This window comes from Aythya ferina, assembly GCF_964211825.1.
Source record: "Aythya ferina genome assembly, chromosome: 1".
In the NCBI taxonomy this organism is placed as follows: domain Eukaryota; kingdom Metazoa; phylum Chordata; class Aves; order Anseriformes; family Anatidae; genus Aythya; species Aythya ferina.
The window spans coordinates 139,958,588-139,979,864 of record NC_140296.1 but is presented as its reverse complement, the minus strand read 5'-3'; the positions used below and the strand labels follow the sequence as shown (position 1 = coordinate 139,979,864).

At 37.6% G+C, this 21,277-nt stretch overlaps 1 protein-coding gene across 7 annotated transcripts in view; it reads right to left on the bottom strand.

The window, feature by feature from the left end:
• Positions 1–6,234: 6,234 nt before the first annotated feature.
• LMO3 (LIM domain only 3) overlaps positions 6,235–21,277 on the bottom strand; it is a 66,153-nt gene continuing 51,110 nt past the window's right edge. For 6 of the 7 annotated variants that reach the window (XM_084520827.1, XM_084520825.1, XM_084520824.1 and 3 more), the window contains 3 exons: positions 19,386–19,511; positions 10,139–10,235; positions 6,235–6,481 (listed from right to left, as the gene is read on the bottom strand). In XM_084520827.1, the coding sequence (XP_084376953.1) occupies positions 6,377–6,481; positions 10,139–10,235; positions 19,386–19,511 (328 nt within the window). In that variant the 3' untranslated portion in view covers positions 6,235–6,376. Of the gene's footprint in view, positions 6,482–9,931; positions 10,236–19,385; positions 19,512–21,277 lie in introns of all 7 variants that reach the window. The other variant, XR_014693519.1, reaches the window with a different exon arrangement.

Here is a 21,277-nt window from a genome sequence, read left to right as displayed (position 1 = left end):
CTGCTTGTAGAAATAGGTTATATAGCAGTTCACAGATGTGTGTGGATTAGTAATACCTGATGGACTGAAGTTTAATTGGAGAGAGAGCGATGTGCATGACGCCTCAAGGAAGACCATTTTACAGTGTCTTTAAGAGAGACTGGGGACATGATAATTTACCACAGTAAATTTTCGACTCCAAAAAATCTACATTCAAATTTTGGTGAAGTTGCTGAGGAAAAGTTAGTTTGCCATGGCTTGAGCTGGCTTCCAATTGAGCTATTTAGAGACCTTCTGTAGCATGCTGCATGCTTTGACTAGCTAGAAAGATTGGCTTGGGCTGTGGCAAGCAATAGATGCAGAATGGCAGAGGGCTGCTACCTGCACTCCGTTATTCTTCCCAGAGGTAAAATCCTGTCTCTGCTGCTGTCACCAGCAGCACTTCTTTTGATTTTAGTGACAATGAATCTGACTTATATGGACCTTGTGTATGATCAGTTATGTGTCCAAATCATGTCTCTGTAACTGATTTTTGGTCTATCTCTTTTAGTGAACTAATTAACTAATCATGAACAATAACAAAAGAAAAAGCAAACATCAAAGTTCAGATCTTCATTTTGGGGCTGGGGTGAAAATGAGGTGTGGATAGGGGAGGAAAAGTTGAGTTTTAAACAGGCTTTTGTGTTTTCAGGGAGATAACAGAAGAGGTTGCTTCCAAGGATGATACTATCTGTTGAGCAGTACCATGCTCACAGAAGTAAACAGTCTGCTTTGGAAAGGTACAGCTAAGCAGGAGAGGAGCTGAAGGAGAAATACTTGTTATTCTGGCTACTGTTATGTCCTCTAACAGGGCCAGAATGTGTTTGTTCTCCACACTCTCTGTTTGTAGTAGGATGGATACAGAGGACCTACCAAGGATGTAATGCAAGGTTGTACACTTGCAATTCTGTTTGTTTTTTTCTTTGCCAGGGAGGGTAAGAAAATACAGCAATAGCAGGTCTGAAAGTTACCATTTCTTTAAATGACAGATGCAACATTTTCTTTCTGAGAATTTAGCCTTGAGGACCTTATTCACTCTCCCTTTCAAACCTTTCAGATCACATCTCATCTGCCTCTGCTTTGTGTAATCAACCTCTTAATAATGACTTGAGAAGCAGGCAGGGATAATTGGCATCCATTTCGTAGAAGAATAATTGTGAGTGTGAAAATAAATTGTATGGATTGTAATTGTTTTCCTTGCCTTTAATTCTTTTGCACGATATTAGTCCTTGTAGTACCTTGGGGAAGAATATAATATAAGATAGCCATCCTTGGTCAGACCGAAGTTCTCATCAAGCCACATGTCTGTCTTTTGTGGGGATTATTAAAAGGTATTTTGGAACAGTGATAAGAAAAAGTAAAGCCAGAGCAATCCTTTTCCCAGCACTTCTTTAGTTTCCAGCAATTAGTGCTTTGCAAAATTCCTAATCTAGGCTCTGTATGTATGTTATATTTCACCTGTATAGGTATGTTATATGATTAGCTGGCTATGTTGTGAAATCCCACAATTACTATCCTCACAGGTTCTATGGGGTAGAAGAGCGGTATATTATCTCCACATTATGGATTTTGAACTGAGGAGCAGAGAGACTTGAAATGCCACCATCTAAAAATAGATTAGAGCTGTTACAGTTCATTAGCACAATAAAAACTTTGGAACAAATTGATACCCAGACTGTCCTTAAAAATCCAACCTCTCTATAAACTTCCTATTATGATGCAACATGATGGGACAAGGGTGACTGCAACCCTGAAATTTTATTATAGTTCTGCGTTGCTTCACTTTCCCAGGAAATGCCAGCAACATGATCCTGTATATGACTTCAATTACACACGGTTGCTTCCAGATGACTTTCAGACTCCAAGACCAGGTACCCCCAATTAAAGAAGGAAAGGTGTATGGACAGGTGTGATGATCACCAGAAATGTGCAGATTGTTTAAAAGGATTTTCAGGTTGTTGAAAATGTCAATAGCTCATGAGACTATAAGATTATAATATTTAAAAAGGTAAGTTCTATGTTAGAAGGACTTTGGAAAGATGGGGAAAATACATATCAGAAGGTCTAAGATGACAGTAGGCAGTACACAGGAAACATATTTTGTCACTTGAACTCCATTGCCTTGGTGCAGTCCTGTTAAAAGATACCTGAGGCCCGGCATGGATTTTATTCTCTGTTGTGCAGATGCCACATTGTCTAACCACGAAGTGCTTGGCTTCAGTGTGTGCCCTCTCTTAGTGAGTAGCTGGTACTAAACTTGGCAAAGGAGCGAGATGTGCCTCTTGTACTCTGCTCTTTTCACAAGCTTACACCCTTGTCTCCGCTTGAGCTTCATAGTTTGGGAACCTTATCTTCAAGTAGATGTTCCAGCTGGCCATACAGAACACAGCAAAGGGGTGTGTGTGGGGCGGGGGGGTGGGAGGGAGGATGGATGGATTTAGGGGGGAACTAGAAAGGAAGTGAGTGAATTCACCTACAGAATTAACTGGGATGATAGGCCAAAGCAGAAAGTTACTTTATTGCTACAGTCTTATCAGTGGTACTTTATCACTTGCATGGTGATTGAGTGACTGTAGGACCAAATGTGAGGCTGTCGTTCTAAATTAAAGACGCTTGTTAAATTGGCATTTGTTAATGCTATCCCACCTTGCTTTATCTTCTTCTTTTTTTTTTTTTTTTTTTTTTTTTTTTTTAAAGTGAATATATACTCGTTGTCACAAAGTTGTTGTACAATAGATACTAAAAATGCTCTGCTTCAACAACAACAACATACTTTTATAGCTATTGGAAAATTCTTATTGTTGTTAATGGCTTATATGTTTGGTTAACTATGAGACATCTGCTTTGGATACCTAGATATTTTACTGCAATCATAAATGATTAATAAAGATATATAATAAGCATTTTTAAGTACCTGAAAGTTCTTGCTAATGTAATAACACAGGCCTTTTAACTTTTAATATTTTTCTTATTCTTTTCATCCAGAAAGCCGGTTACAGTACTAGCAATGTATTGGTTGTGTGCAACTGACAGCAGCTTTAATGACCTTGATATGAAGAAGGGCTTAAATAAATGTTATAGATGTTGAATAAATGGTAAAGATGCTTAGAAATACTTACAGATAACGCAGGATATAAACCAAGTTTTTTGAAAGCAGAAAAATGTTAGAAGATCAGATTTTATTTTTTTCCGTATCTGTATGTTCAGTTATATGAGTAAAACACATCAAAGAAAAATATGCATATGTATCAGTCTACTGATAGGGTTTTTCATACCTGTTATTTTATGTATGTGTCTCCTCATAAAAACCACACTGCTGGGAGGAACATGAAGAAAAATAATGCCATTTATATTGCTGTAGACTGTAGGTAGAAAGACTACTTTTCTGTATTGGAATTTAGAGATGCTTTTGTAAAAGGCAACACTGGCTTGTAAATGACAAATACGCGCAACCTGGATCACAGCTGGTCACAAAGGCAGATCCATAGATTGTGCTAATGTTGGTGCTTCCCACTCTTTTTGCCACCTAGTTTGCTTAGGAGAGGAAAAGTGAATATTTATGGTGAGATTTAAATCCTGATATACTTAATATCATCCTCTTGGCATCTATGGAGAGATAGTGCCAGGACAGGGAAACAAATTTGTCATCTCATTATCTTTTAATTTGTATTAGAAACACCTCTAAATAGTTGGCCTTCCAACGTAGCTCTTCCTTGTTATTTCTCAACAGCACAGCATATCGCATCGTTAAACATAAATTGCTCTTGGCTGTTTTTTTGAAGTGATTTGACAACATAGTTTGATTTTGCTCTAACATGATCTAGAAACTGTTTCCAGTAGTGGGGCAAAGGGAATGTGAAGAAACTATGTGGAATTCCTTGCAATTTGTTCCTTTCTTACAGTACCTATCGTGGCTTACTTAACTGTAGCAGTGTTTGAACCTAATAAAATTGCTTCGACATGTTCAGTGATTACATGAATTGTATGGATTTCATACATTAGGTGAGACTTGGCGTAGAATGCTAACTTTACATTCTTTACAATAATGCAGTGAATCCCAATTTGGTTTTGATTGCAATAATCTGGAGTCAAATGTGCAAACCCTTGCTAATTTAAGTTGATTTTACCTTTATCGTTTTGCATATTACATAATCTAGAGCCACACAAACAAAAGCTTGTTTGGACTTACCGTGCTTTCCTTTTCAGAAAACAGAATTCTTTTTAATTAAAAACACTTTAAAAAAAATCAGTATGTGTAATTGCTAACACCTGCTATGTGTTACTAACAGATGTTTCTTACTTACCTAAGGGAACTGTTATAATTACACTATAAGCTTATTGGAATGGCATTTAACCAAGATAGTTTAGGAACTTTAGGTGGTGACTTTGTGTTCTTTTATTAATCTTTCCTCCTAAAAAAAAAAAATAAAAAAAATCCTTTAAGTGATGAGCTTTTTTTTTTTTTTTTAATTAATTAAAGGAGAAAAGAAGTCAACCTTCCTGACTCTCCTCCCCAACCTGTGTTCATCAAGCACAGGTAACCAGACTCAAGCTTTGGAGATTCGGTCTGTCCTTTCTCTTCTCCTTGGTCCATCACTGAGCATCAAGGAAGAGTTTGCGTCCAAGTGTAGCACTGCCTCAGTGTAGCACTGCCTCAGAAAGGCTTTACAGAAAGACTTTACAAATCCTGCTAATGGTGGGGTTTGAGGAACACGGGCTTGCTGTGTGATCTTGGGATGCCCACTTAACCTCTGTGTCTCTGTGCTCTTGTCTGTGAAATAATGTGGTACTTGCCTCATGATGTGTCGGAGGCTCAAGTCAGAGAGATTGGCACAGGGCTTTGAGATCTTTACATTAAAGGTTGGTAATAATAGCTCTAAGTGTTGACCTGTGACTGGGAACTTGCAGCTTGGAAGCTGGCTTCCTCTGTGCCGTGGAGGTCTGCTGGGGCGCCAGCGCATGGGAAGCACTCTGGATTCCTGCATCTTCCAACTCGACTGCAAAGCAAGACTCTCAGTGTTCTCCCTCTGCATCTTCATTTATGAAACTAATCACACAATTACCTGCAGGCATGTGTTAAATATGACACTGGTCTCTGCAAAATAATGGGCCAATTGCAAACAATGAATAAAGAGAGGCAGCTCCATTTATAACTGCTGTTTCAACAGAGCTGTGTTGTAATCAAAGTGATCTGAGGGTGACTCATTAATTAATTGATGTTCTTTTTTATTATGTGCTATTGAGTTAATGAGTAATTTGTGCTAGATAACTCTCTGAACACACTGATTACGTGAGATATTTTCTGGGGCTTTCATACCGATGACATGCTGAATAGGTGGAAGATGGTATTTGCTTATGTATACTCATTATTAGCAGATTCAGGATGAATATAAATCAGCAGAAGGGCATTTTAAAAGGTATTAGATACATGCAACCCTTACTTTAAGGCTTTAAACAGATACTCTTCAGCTTTTAATGCCTTAAATAGTATTAAAATCACTTTCTTTATAATACTTCTATCACCCACAATTGGCAGCTTCTAGAAAGGGTGCCTACACAAAAGATTTTTACTGGGAGCATGTTTGTGCTAATGGCCTATTACCTTGCACATATTGTATTTTGGTTTCCTTTTGCAAGGTACTGAAGTGAACAGTAAACAGGTTTGGTCTGCATCATTGGACTGAAGTAGGAGAAATGTATTAAGTGAATATGTAATTGGCTTTTTTATCTAAAGTGGTATTTAAAAGAATAAAAACACTGTTCTTATATACAGTACACACTTTGCTTTCTGTAGTTTGAGTTGTTAAAGCTTTTGCTTTATTGAAACCACAACATCTCCAATGCCATAGGAGTTTTTTATTCATTAAACAACAAATGGCTAAATTGATAATTTAGTCTGACAACAGCAGCACAGTGGAAGCTTTCAGAAGAATCAGCTAAATGTATAAAATTATACCCAGCAATCACTACAGACCTTCATTTTTGACAAGATTTGTTCTAGGTACAGATGACTGTAAACTACCTACTGCTGAGAAAATTATAAGAAGCTGCTGTATATTATGTTGAAAAAAGCCTTTAAAGTACTTTGTCTGTACAGGCTAAAACCTACCAGAGTCCCTGTTTGTTTGTTTCTTTTCCCCACATTCTCCCTTTTCATTGACCACTTCTCAATCTATTTTTCTCAAGTCGGTTTATATGTAGGCAATTAAGAACATCTTGAGGGGGTGGAGGATGAATTTTATTTACATTACATGAGCATAAATTTGAGCATTTTGGGAGGGTCGTAGGAAGAGGTAAGATGATGTGCTTATAAAAGAAAACAAAGTAAGCAAGATAAAAAGTACAATTATGAAACAGATCAACTCTTAGCCCTGGTCATCGCTCCTGCAGAATCCAGGCTGTCTTGATTCTTCATCAATTGTGGCACATAACAGACACAGCAGGCTGTGGTTGGCAGAGCTTTCTACAATGGAAAATCAAGGTCTGATAATATGTACTTCTCCACATGGCTGAAAGAACAGCAGCTCAAGAATAATAGTGAGTTGTGGTTGTGGTGGTTGGGTTTTTTTGTGTGATTTTTTTTTTTTTTTTGGTCACTGGCTAAACTTAAGAGATCTGTAAAGACAGAGATAAAATACTTTAAAGATAGTAGATACAAGTGGAAACAATCTTGTCTGGCAAATAAGCATACACTGAACAATGGTCACTAGCAGAACATTTTGCTGTATACAGATAAAGCATGTTGACACACAGTGATGGGGAAGGAAACCTAAGGTAAATAAAAATAAAAGGAACCCAAAGGAATGGTCTAGGCTTTAGTCTAAAAGATCAATAAGGCGGCCTGGCAGATAATCTGTCTTTTAATATTTTCTTATGATATTATATTGCAGTGGTGTTGTAAATGTTTCCATTAAATAATTAACCCCCAGTTATTAAAAGCCAGGCAACATGGAAGATTGAAATATCAGGAAATGTGTAATCGATCTTTGACCTACCTTACATTTACATTTAATTTGTATCCTCTGCATACTAATTTTAGATACCAATGTGATTAAGATACATAAACTCAAAGTGCTCAAAGCAATGCCAAACCATCACATTGCAGCACTTCAAATGTATATATCAACACTTTTTTATCCTTACATCAATTGACTGATAGAACAGTGAGACGTATTTTTCCTTCACAGCAGGATCACCCTTCTCTTTCCCATTTTGAGCATACATCACAAAACACACAAATGCACGAAAGAGTACATGTAACACTGCATGTAACAATGAGCTGCTGTTTTTCCATTCCACTCTCTTCACTTACCCTGCACAGAGCCGAGCAATGGCACTTTGTGGTAGAGTGCTAGAGCATGTATAGGTCTACTAGTATGTAGTTGCCTTCATCCCCAACAAACCTTTTGCAGGATTAGTTGGTTTTGGTGCTCTCCCAGCTCAGATCTATGGTTGCTTACTGCATGTATGAATACTCTGCATTTCCCAGAATGTCCTAGTAACATTTGCATGCATAGCTCTTGATTTTCTAAAGAGCTGAAATGCTTTACAAAAGCAGCGTATGTATTAGCCCCATTTGGCAGATGGGGACAATTGAGGCACAGAGAAGTTGAGTGACTTGCACACACTTACAGCAAGTCAAAGACAGAACTAAGGTCCTGTATTTCCTGTTCCCCAGCCCTATTTCCAGACTAGGGATTTCTGTCTACTCTGTAGTCTGCTAGTGGGAAGCTGAAAAGAGCTCTCTCTGGTTTCTATCTGGAAGAAACAACGCTGGCTGTAGGAGAAAATCAGAATCAAAATACGATAGTATTTTTCCCCTTCCAGCCATCCTCACCTTCACAGAGAGGACAAAAAGTTTATTGCACTTGAAGAGAATCTGGAAGAGCCTAGTAGTACCTCTGCTACTTCAGTGTCTCAGACATAAAGTGGCTGTGGAAGGAAGTGGAAGAGAGGCTTGTACTCATGGTTAGAAAGGAAGGTAGCTCTCAAAACAGGGCTAAATCTAATTTGAAAAGCTATGTGGAACTATTTCTTCTAATTAGCAACCTGGACAAGTCTATTCACGTCGTGCTGGTCCTGCATGAGTAAAGCCAAGTGTTGTGAGCCATGCTTATTTTTAAAGGGTTCACAGCCAGAAACAAAACCACACTGTAACAATAGTCATTAGAACTAAATATCCTTTTCTAAATCAATCCACTGAGCATTGTACTTAAAACCACACGCTAGAGGAATTACCCCACTGCATTATAAATTTCTTTCCCTATCCCAGGAAAAACACGTTGAAACTGCACAAAGGGACAGGAAGAGCCAGGAAAGACAGCACTGAACTTCAGCAGAGATGAGGGTTCTCAGGCTAAATAAAAGCAAGAGCTCAGCTTCATAGCAAAGTAGGATGTAGTGTGTTGTGTTTTTTTTGCTTTTAATGTTGTTTTCCAAATGCAGGCTGTTTTCCTGGTGAGATAGATTACAGTGGCAAAGAGAAAAGAATTAAATATGCATTTAACAACTTTTTAAACATTCATCTTGCTTTCCTTTGCCAAACACCTGTAAGCTCTGTCAGGGGTATGAGCACTTACGGACATCCTGCTGATGCAATAGCTTCATGGCTTTAAAAACATAGGTCCAACTCTCCTAGAAAATGGGCAGACTGGCAACAGTAGCTGTCAGGAGTGACTCCCTCTCTGTCAAAAGGATTTTAATTGCCAGTATTGATGGGACAAACCTGTAGCAAGTTGGTGTAGACAGCAAAGTACCTGTGTAGTTGAGTGTGGTAGCTCTCGCTTTCTGCACTGGTACTTCAAAGTTTTGTCCCATCTACGCCAGCATTTAAATTACTTTCAGCATTCACTGAGGTGGGTACCTAGTGACCAGCCACTCTCCTAGTGTCAGCACAGGGTCCTTTCCTTAGTGTAAACAGACCCTTGGAGGGAGCTGTTTACAGTGCCTTCTAGTTGAACACTTTTCCAGGGTTTTCTGAGGACACTAACTCAGAAAACTTCAGGGTTAAAACCTGACTTTAAAGAAAAAAAAAAAAAGAAAAAAAAAGAGAGAGAGAGAAGAAAAAAGCAGAATCCCATCAAATTTTAAGAAATTTTTGTAATGTACATAAACAGAAGTCCTCTCTCTTTCTTCCCCACCCTCTAATTAAAGGCATTCAGAAAAATAACATATATATATTTTTATATATATATATAAAATAAGGTACCCAGAGGCACTGGTTTGCATTAGGACATAATTTCCAGCTAAATTAAAAATCAAATCCAGGCATTCTGAATGCCTGAGAAGAACAAAAGCAGTACCCCAAATCATTAACTTTTGCACTTTTTATAATATATCCCAAACCAGTCAGATTTGTTTTTGAAAATTTTGTAGTAAAATAAAAGTGCTCTTTGAGGAAAATCTATGCAATTAAACAGCAGATGCTTAACCCCTGAAAAATAGAGGCTTATAACAGAAGTGCTGATAGACCCTTAACCATAGCATCATTAGCAGCAGGTGCTGCTAGAGTTATTAGTTTTCTAAATAGTTTTAATGTAAACATTATTCTTAAGCTCTAAGTGTAGCATAAGGGTTGGGATTTGCTCTTTAATTCTTTTTACTAGAAAGATACAGCTCATTTAAAATAGCTGGTAGATACAGAAAGCATAAATATACAGTAAGTTTAGACACTGATTGTACTAAATGCAACAATACAAAGAAGCAAACAGGAACACAAATGGTAACACAATAAAACTGTATTACATTTGTGCTTCAAATATTACAATACATTATATACAATAGTCCAAAATAAACATCTCATGCCAAATGACACAAAAAGAAACAAACAAATAACAACAACAACAAAACAAAAAAAAACAACAACCAAAAATCCCAATAGCAAGCAAAAAGAATCCAGCTGTATGTACAGTACCTTTTTAATTAACATTCAACTCTGAACTGGAGCAATTTTCACTACATACAGATGCAGTCCGCCTTTTATTTCACGCAACCATTCTGTCTCCCTATATCTACGCTATTCAGTAGGTTCCTGTGTCATTTCTTATATACATGTTGAGCAAAAAAGATAAAAGAACTTAGTGCTTTGTATTCTTAATGATGTGGCATCAGATCAGCGAACCTGGGGTGCATAACCTTCTTTCATTAAACCCTCCTCATAGTCTGTCTGGCACAGAATCATGTTGTTCTTCAGGAAAAATTTGTCTCCAACGCAAAATCTGAAATTACAACAAATGTAGAAAAAAAAAAAGAAGGTAGTTTCAAAATGAATGATACGATGTGATCTTACATGTAAGGAATGTACAACAGGTGTTCACAGTTTTGTTGTACCCACCACAGGGCTCACACTTCTGCTGTCTGTTGCAGCACAGACAGACACACAGACATAGACATGTATGCGAAAGCCCAGCAGAGACATCACTCTGGTAGCAGAATCAATTCTAGGCTTTCAAGAAACGTGGTGCATGCAAGTGCTTTTGCTTTCTCAGCCAAAGGCTTCATTCAAAGCCCACTGAAGAATGTGGGAGTCCTGGATCAGGTCACCAGCACACAGATAAAACAGAATAAATAGCCAAGGCTACTGAGTTGATTGAAAAGTAAATGTACTGCTTTCGCACAAATCAGAAGGAAAACAAAGTGATCATAGACAGCAGAATGCCCATCTGACGTGCATTATATTTATATTGTACAGACATAGCAATAAGAATTTCTTGTTATATTTCAGTTGAATATTTTACTAGAATTGATTTAAACGAGTGTTTATGAGAATCCTTTCTGGTATAAACACAGCTTTATATATATTGCAATGCAAACTAGAGACACACACAGGTATGCAGAGAGACCTTTTTTTCCCTTTTTTTTTTTTTCTTTTTTCCCTGTAGGAATTGATTATAAATTTAGTCACTCAGCTAACTACTTTCTCTCTTGTGGTATCAGTATACATAGTTTTATACTATTATGTGCATCAAAATGATCCAATCGCTACAAAACGCTATGAATTATTTCATTTGATTTTCTCTGATGGGTAGGAAAATCACGTAACATTAGCTCTCCTGGCTGTCTGGCTTCAAACTTCGAGCAAAGTAGTATTTCCTAGCTAAGCGGTATGCTTGAGTGTAAGGAGGCTCTTCACAGACACCCCCTCAACCCTTCCCCCCAGCAAAGCCGGTGTTCTTGAGGATGCTTAAGGAACAAGTGAATAGGGCCAATGTATAGAAAAACAGTTTCCCTAGTGACTGCCTTGGCAGGGTTACATTCCTTTGTTTATAGTGAACTCTCCAGCTATAAAATATATTGGGAGGCACTGCTCACATTATTCCAATTAAAATGAAAGAAAGTAACCTAAATGAACCCCTTAACACCGATGTGAATAAATGAAACCAGTTTCTACCAGCTAATTACAGATCTCACTACATAAAGTATTGTTTAATGTGTAACAGATTATAATGTCCTTTTTTGTATAATTTTCAAATGGTGACATCTTGGACACAATTAGGGTCAGATATAAATGCTTGTGTTGTTTACGGTAGATTTAACAACAGAGTAGCTATGGGAATAGCTGTATATGTATTTAATTGTAACAATTTAACCTTCAAATAGTGGTGTCTGCTGTAGTTGACCCAGTAAAACTACGTAAATTACACAAGTTGACCTGTGTGACCTCAGATAGTGGTCTCTCTTTATCAGATAGTCAATTCCTAATGATGTTCAAGCAGAAATCTTGGTGAATTGTCACAGATTAAATTGTGTATTGAAAGCAGTCCTTTAATGTTTTGTGAAGTTGGAGGTTTAAATGAGTAGCAGTTGGACTGATTTACATTTGTGAAGATTGGAATGCTAGACAAACAGTGAACCCATTTATTTTCCAACTGGGTAGCTTTGGAAATTTATCCTTATGCTAGCTAAATAGATAGAGGGAAAATAGTGTAATAAAAAAGTGGATTGAAAAGAATTAGCTCTGCTCTTAAAGGAAAATTGGTTTGTTTATTTGTGGACTTTTTTTCTGTAGGATTACTGCCTGCTGCTGATGATGATTGAAAATAGAGATTATGGAATGATCCCGAAATCTTTAAGTTATTTATGGTCAAGACAGTTTTATAGAATTTACAGGTTCCTTCTGCCCTTCCCACCCCAATCCTGGTATATTAGGCTGCCAACAACAGAAAAGTGTTTTGAGTAGATGTGTTGAAATGAAGAATTCTTGAAGCAAACAAGTTCTTTGGGGGTTTCTCTAGTTTCCACCTTCTGCGTTGTTGTCCATCAACAGCACTCTGGACAGGAATTCTTTTGTGCATTTTGTTAGATTAGGTAAAGGAGTCTTAACCTAGTGCTAATAACTAAAAGAGTTTTTTTCCCAAGGAAATCACATAATAATAATAATAATAATAATAATAATAATAATAATAATAATAATAATAATAATAATAATAATAATAATAATAATAATAATCTTCTTTCTTAATTTCTTTTAAATGAATGTACTGGTTAATATGGACTGAAGCAGAGGGAATGAGATATTGGGGCAAATCAGTGACTACGTCACAATGATCCCAACAATTACTGATGGGGTTTGCACCTGAGACTTCCATCCAACTGTCAGCTGGGGAGACAACCACCTCTGCCTGCTCTGCAAAACCCACTGACTGAATGACCTGGGAATGTTATTCAGCTACATATTCCTTTGTGATCCAACATAATCAGAATAATTGGTTTAAAATATTTATCCAATGGAAAAATACATTGCTGAAGTGCAATTCACTTGCATGGCAGTACTTTCATGTACAGCTTCTTATGATACTGCTTGAATCAAAATCCTGGCTGAAGGATTTTGTTTTTCAGCCCTCAGAGAAGTGCCACAGTTTGAATTAAACTACAGCAGCTACATGAGGGAGTCAGGACGCCTTTCCCAATAAAAAGTGTCAATGTATTTTGCTTTTGCTATGTTAATATGTCGAGCCAGAAATGCTCTACCTATGTCTACATGCCATTTGACAGCTATATGCATGAGAGGCTTTAAATACACACAGTTCCACAAATCATTTACCTTCCAAGTGTGCAGCTGTCTTGCAGAGAGGCTGCCTGTGGCCTGTCTAGACAGGTTTGGCTGTGTGATAACCTGTGGGGAGGGGGTCTGTTTGCATGGTAGGACGCTCTCTGGGTTCATCTAGGGCTGGGTCTGCATGCTGTGGGTGATCCTCTGTGCCCTTGGGGGCAGCCTGTTACTTGCCATACTTATGGTCCAAATTCTGCACCCGCTTTCATACTGTGCAAGCTCAGTGCCCAAAACACTTTGGCAAAGACCAGCGCTGAGGCTTGCATATGCCCCTGGGTTTTAAATGTGTGAATTCTGCATTCGTTAGGTGACAAAGAGGTAAGCACCAGGTGAAAAACATCTAAGCTCCTGAGTACCATAAGACAAGGCAAGGCAATGAATGAAATGTGACAAATTCTGTCCATCCTGTTCCACACTTTCAACCTTACATGACTCTGAAGAGCAGATTTAGCCTCTTCTGAAGTCAAAGAGCTAAATCTTACAACTACTTCAGATTGGTTTTGCACACACCAGGATTTAAACCTTGGTCAGGTTTAAAATGGAAGGGTAAATTCAAGCCTAGCCTTCCACCTCCAGCAAACTTTTTTTGTCATGGAATTGACATAGGATGTAGATCAGGGCACAATTTGGGCACATATATCAAATGGAGTCAAGGAGCATATTGAGATGCAACTGAGTCAGGAGTATATAATGAGGCAAGACTATTACTCTTCTAGCAGGCAGATGGTAGTCTTCAGCCTTTCCTAAAACCCTCACCCAATTTATTTAATAGGCATGCAAGATGAACGGGGAAAATATACAATAGGCTGCATTAACATGCCAGATTGGACTTACAACCATAAATTGATAGTACTACTTTTGACATGACTGTGACATTAGTAGAATGACCATTATAATTAAGCGACATCCTACAACTCCTGTCATATTTTACAATGGCAAAAGGAGGGCCATTTATATTATAAAATGACCTCTGTTATCACCTTGTTTGGAGGGGAAGGTGTGCCTAGACTAATCACAAGTAGTATAAAACTTCCATTTTGAGAAATAGCTACTTCATTGTTCAGAACAGACATTTAAGGGGATCTCACTGCTGTCTGTCATCTTTTCTGATGTACAGGATGCATGTCAAGATATTGAAGACTTCTTAGAAAAGTGAGAGAAATATTGCTGTGAACAAAGATGGCTGTGTGTGAAGTGCCTCCTCCGGTAATGTCGCAACTTTGTCATTGTAGATAGAAACAAAATCTGGAAGCATCTAATTGTTTTCCTCTAGGATAAAGAAAGCACAGACTTAGTCCACCCACACCCTTCCACTCTGCTTTTTGCACTCGGGGATGTAACTTGTCTTCTGTTTTTCTTCCTTTCCTGTTTTTTTAAAAGCCAATTTGTTTCCAGTATAACTCAAATTAATGTTAATCTGTATGCACCAACCAAGAGCACCAAACCACTCTTGTATATCACCATTCATCAGTCCACACTTAGGGTTTACTAATTTTAGGGTTCTGTCAAAAAGTCCATTTATTATCAAAGGCTGGAAAGTGTAAGCTATGGCTGGATTTGTACATTTTTACTAGTAAGATATACTGTATATACACCAGATATATAGTACAATGCATAGAACCAAATAGTTCAACTTACAGTGACAAACTTGGTGTGCTTTTCATGTATTGTTTTTCCAAATGCTAGTATGGTGAATGTATTAATTTTTATCCTAAATTTAGAGGAGTGCAGTCAATGAAAATAAACTGTATTGAGGTTTTCAGAATTTATAAAATGAGCACACACAAAAATCTAACATTGGTGGTTAGATAAATACAGCCCTAGCATTACACAGCCCCCTCCCCCCCCCCACATAGACAGAGAACAAAGGCAGCATTGTGTGGGCATTTTACATTTTCTACCAGAGGTAAGTGTCTACAGCTACATCAGGACAGTGATTCGAATGAGTATGTAACTATTTTCAGTCCAGTGCCCATTAAAATAAAGGCTGTTTCAGATAGAAGGGTAGAGCTTTTCATTTAAATGCCCCTCAGTGATAGCAGATGGGGGTTTTAAACCATACCCCAAGTTGACTTCAGAAGGCAGACAGAAATTATGGCAGCAGTACAGAACAAGCTGCTAAAGCAGCCGGCAAAGAGTGAAAGGAAGGACACTGAAACTCTGGAAAGTGGGAAAGCCGAAGGCAGGCTGAGATCATCGCTGTAGTCAGAAGTGTCAAGCAAAGGCACAGCTAAGCCCACTTGCAAGATTTTCCACTCCATTTTGCTAGTCACACATGCAACCTGACAAAGTGTGAAAGGCAGTGTCTGTTTACAAGTTTATTTTTCCAGTGGTTCCCATATTTTTTTCCTTTAAATTTTATTCAGAAATCCACTATGTGGGCTACGGACAAAGCGAGCAGAAGTACTTCTGAGGAGAAGTTTAATGTGGTCACAGAAAAGAAAGGGGAGCATCCACACCATTAAGATGATGGTCACTAAGCTCTGCAGGTATTTAAGAGATGGAAAAACTTATATTAGGAAAAAGGTAGACAAAGACATGAAAGATAAAGGGATGCTAAAATGTTTAGGCTAGCAGCAAAGCTTGATAGTCATAAAATCCCTACAACTTTAAGCATTGGTAGAAAGAAAAAACAATGGTGAAGATGTCAAAAACTGGTGTACAGAGCAATTAGATGCTAGAGCTGAATAACTTTATTAAAGGGAAAACATGACAGTGCCTACAAGATGTGAGGGGACTGGACTTGGTGGCTCAGGAGATCCCTTATAGTTCTGTCCGTGTCTGAAGTCCTGTCTACAGCCTATGTTCTCAGAGTGTATCATGTGAGACAACGAGGTTTTCCTCTCACTCTGAAAAATCTAGCTTTGGGAGTCCAATAAAATGGGGCAGGCACCTTACAAGTTAGTTCAGAGAGGGCGTTTATGGCCCAAACAAGAATCCCCAGAAACCAATGAGTTCTGATTACCATCCACGCTGAGACTAGAGCTAGATGGTGAGTTGTGGGTACTCAAAGATAATAAAGCAAACAGTGAAGCTGTGCACGAAAGCAGAAAAATCACCAAATCCTCCTCAAAAAGCACTGATAATAGGCAGGCCCCTCTCTCACCAGGCCACGATCAACTGTTTGAAGGACAGGAATATAAGGGTCATATGATAGCAAGCCTGAAGAGCTGGCTGCCCCAAGGATCAGCGTGATGAAAGTTAATATAATTAGTAGTTAGCTTGGAAGGCAGAGAGCATTAGAAGGAACAACCAGGCACAACATGACAGAAGACATTCACCATGGGCAAACACAAAGTGAATGTAAACTACAAACTGAAGAAATGATTTAGTCTGCTTATGAATATCGCATATATTGTTACGAAAAAAAAATCTTAATGGTAGACAAGAAGTGAAAATGTCAAAACTCTCAAATGTAGAACTCAACTGACAGTATTATATGCTTTACAGTAGTGCTCCAGATATAGTATATTTGTGTCAATATGAAGAATATCCCAAAGGATTTAAAATTTAATGGGGAAAGAGAATGTGAAAGTGGGGCATAAGGTCAAAATAAACATGTACATTTGGCAATAGCTGGTGATCTTTGCTAGTTCTGTTGCTGATTTCTGGATATTTCTAATGTGATTGAATATATATATATATTCCTCTTCAATAAATAACACATTAGGGGTAGTAGCTGGAGTGAAAATGAGGAGTAGATCTAAGAAGTCAGCTCAAGAAGATTATTTTGCATACAAGGGGCAGCATGGATTAAGAAATAACATTAAATTGCTATGTTGTAAACTGATCCTCATCTGAAATCTGCTGTTTGATTTTCATTGGTCTATTTTAACTAGAGGAAGAAAAAAAGCAGCTGAGAATGGAAACTGAAGTTGTTAATGGCATGATGACTGAAATTATTCAATTTAAAACAAAAGAAAGAGGTTTCATAAAATAATATATAAATATATATGTATAAATGGGTCAGGTGTCCAACATTTGTAGCTTTTATTGTTGTTATACAAGTAATGAAAAACAAAAGATTTAAAGCTGTTTATGAACGAGTGTAGTCAATGGAATGCTTTGCCATAGGAAACACAGAAGAGCTAAGTTGGGGTATCCATGAAATAAGCTTTTTTAAAAAAAACAACAAAATTAATTCTTCAGTGTGCCACTAGACTCAAATTGTGAGGAAGAAAGGTACCCTACAGGCAGTATGTTTTATTAGGCTCCTTGAGAGCTATTGCAATATAATCAGGATTAGGGCCACTTTTGAGAATTTCTGAAATTCTTTGAAACTTCTGGAACTGCTCTCTGTTTTGAGTAGATGAACTCGATTGTATTTCAGGTAAATCAATTCCTTTGATCCAAGCCTAAGGCTCTCATAAGACTATTTTGGCAACCACTTGCCCAAACTGCATGCAAAACAAAAATCAAATAAGAGACTAGACTGAAGGCTCAGGGATGACACGGCTAAGAATTATTAAATGTCCCTGGCATGCTCCACTTCAGAAGCACCTAACAGCACTTCCCCAGTGGGAGTCAGTGGCCTTAGGGCACAGTATGATGCATATTAGCTGCAAAGTGAAATTGTACATTAGTTCACACTTGCTATGGTAAAGGAAGAATATTAAAAATAATCACAACAGCTTTGTTTTTTGGGGAAAGAAAAACAAAGTTCACTTCCTCAGATCCAAGAGTACTAACTATGATGAAAATCTTTTGTACTCAGGTACCAAACATTGTCTGCTTTGCTTGACTGATGAAGATTAGCTGACTTCTTACATTAAAGAAGTTTGTCTTGTATGGGCTGAAGTGACAAGACAATAACTAAGTGCTAATTGTGCATAACCAACACTAAAGATATGCAGTCCCATTATGGCATGTAATAAATGAAGCGAACAACAGAAATATATTAGGCACTTTAATAATGATACTAGAACAGTGGTTTGCAGAAACAAGGATGTGAAGGGTTTAAGAAACGAAATCTAGGCGTGTGTGTGTCTTACTTGAGTGGGTACTACCGGGAGGCTCTGCGTGCTTTACTTGGAATACAGCCTTTTAGTTCTGTGGCAAGACAAAATTGATATAGGACTTTAAATAGCATTAGAACCTATAATTACTTTGCATTATTATATAGTTTAAGCAGTGGTTATTACTTGCCTGGTATTTTAATTTCCCATGCAACATGATGAAAAAGGTCAATTTGGCTTTTTTTTAAAGAGCGTAATTGTAGTGTGCTGCACTTATTAGCAGCTGTACATTTTATGGTTCTTTAGGGATGTTTGATTTTTAAATGACTATAGTGTTACAAAATAATACACTGTAGGACAAGGTGAGTTATTAGGAAAGCTTATTTTAGAACTGTATCTAACTTTGTCGTGTTAAGACTACTATCTTCCTATATTTTTTGTTACATCTCTAGAAATATCTATCTCAGTTTTCTTCCCACTTGAAAATGAAAAAAAAAAAAAGAAAAAAAAAAAAAGGCTATAAAACTCTAAATAGGAATAGGATCATGTAATAATTGAAAAAACATAATTGATACGTTAAGGAGTGGACATAATTGGTTCTATCTTTTCCTAGACCTCGTAGAAGTCAATGGCAAAGCTGCTAAAGACAGAGTTGTAAATTGGAGTCAGAAACAGAACTTCTGGCGAAATCTCTAACAGGATTTTGCCATCACTCTGAATGTAGTTACTAAAAGTTGGGCTATATACGCCTCTGAAAAATTTAGTTTTTATAATTTTACCATTTTTGAACTTTGGTCTACAACTGTACCAAATGTGTGACTCCTCAGATCAAAGTGTCGGGTTTGGATCCTCAGATTTCTGTAATTTACAGTTAGGAGGTGGAAATAAAAATAGGGCATAGGAAGTCCAGTACCACTACAGAGAAAATGGTGGGAACAATGTCTTTTAAATTGAACTGGCTACAGTTCTAGCAACAGGAAGAAACAACACGTAATTTAAAAGAATTATGTGTGACAAAAATGAAGAATTCAAATGAAATTAAGTGACAAATAATAAGGCTCTCTATTCTACAGCAAGGGATCTCAAAGTCTTTTATAAATATTAATTAATTAAACTTGACAGACAGCCTTTCAAAGCAGAGGAAGCAACAATATTCTTGTTTATTGGTGTGGGATTTGAGGCACAAAAAGTTTTCTGGCCAAGGTCATACAAGATATTCTGCATCAGTCCCAGGAAAAGTATCCATGTCTTAATCTTGGGCTTCCACTACTGGTAGATGTTTCATCTTCACTTGAAAGTATGTCCACACCAGAGCTGAATCAACACTTAGCGTATGGAACAGACCCAAGAAATTCTCTTACCTCTGATTACAAAGTTGACATGCAAAACAGTCCAGATGATAAACATTGTCCTTAGCTCTCATCACCATCTCAAAAGCAGGTATGAGCTTACTGCAGGCAGCGCAGTTTCCTGTAACACCAAATAACCTGAAGATACAGAAAGAAAAATATTCCTGAAGACGATTAACTGAAAAGAAATCCAGACTTTTTTTTTATTCCCCCGGTAGTTTTTTGACTGACTTCCCTGCACACCTCCCTTTGGAAAGGCTGGTGTTTGGTGGTCCAAGTCTGCACAATTTACAATAGAAAGGACTAGTCCCTTTTGCTAGGGAGAGCATTATGAAGCAGTGACAAACTAATATCACACCTATTGTGATGTTATTCTTCTGCAGGTTATACCGACCTTTCTGGATAAAAGGAACATCTTGTTAAACTAAACAAAGAAATAGTAAACACATTAGGGATGTTACATAACTGTGCGGACAGAGGTCAAGCTGTTTGCATATGTGGGGAGAGTCTTCTGCTTGGATCGTGCCGTACAGACGAGAGTCACATAACCTTGGCTTTTGGTGCTATTTATTATTAAAACACACTTTAGCTAGAAAAGAAATAACACTTGAAAAAGCCAATATTCTTCGCATTTTTGACATCTAGTGCTAAAAGCTTTACCACTATTATTAAAAGAACATTTTATGAACAAGTCATTTAAATCGTCAGAAAGCATTAGCGGTTCATGCACCTTACAACCCTATACCATAGTTATTGCTATGATTATGTTATTCAGGTAGCACATTAAAGTAAATGAGGCTGTAAACTATATATAGTCACATCAGGAGTAGAAGTATAAAATACTGTAAGAACAATACGAAATGCTGTTTTTGCCAGACATCTATATAAATTTTTTCAAATTCTCTTTGTTAAAGATTTTTCAGTACTTTTCAAGTGGGTGTATTACAAAAAAAATCACACATATGCATCCTTTTGTAACATAGATGGATTATAATGAACAAGAAAAAATACGTTAGCTCTACATGGCAGCAATCTTTGAAACTAAGTTTATTTAAACTACTTAATAGTTGTGATGGATTATTAAAAGTAATGCTCTGCTTGTGCATAGCAGTTAATGCTGTTTTTAACTATGAAGCACACTAGATGAAAACGCCACATCTGCCAGTTTTCTTTTTTTCCTCAACATCAGGCTGACAGCAGAAAAATATAATGGCTCTCAAGGGAAACACCAAATTAAAAGCGGTTCTAAACTAATGAATTCAAAGGTGCTCTGTAGAAAATTCAGTTTGGTAACATAAAAATGAACGCAGTTTTTAATCACATCCCTCCATTTTACTGAATTTCATGGGTTACCAACAAGCCTACTTAATTCCAAATCCTTTCACCTTCTGCTTCTACTTAGGATGTACTTTCTGCATAATATGTGCCTGTCTATTTTAAAGCTGCAACCCTTTCTCTCCTGCCTGACCTGCTGGTTACCATGATCACTGGGAGAAGGCCTGGGACCAGGCTGTCACCGTCATCACCCATTAGACTGACTCAAGTTAACTTCTACTTCCATTAAGCATGATTAACAAAAATATAGATTACTTAAACAGATTTTAAATATTCTGTAAAACATTCAGTTCCAGTTCTATCTCCAGTATGCATGGGTTTTGCCAAGGCTATCTAAGGCCCACTCTGACTTTCATTCCTCTTCTGGATGGAGGACACAGGACTTCATTGCCCTTCACACCTGTGGCTGGTGGCTCTAGAAAAGACAAAACCCACTGACCAAGGCCCAGCTCTGTTTTCCTTCGTGTCTGTATAGAAGCTGGCAGTACTTTAGTTGTATGGGGAAAACTGATCAGGCTGCAAAAGGTGCTCTACAACAGCAGCACAGACAAGAGAATGGCCCCAGTGAC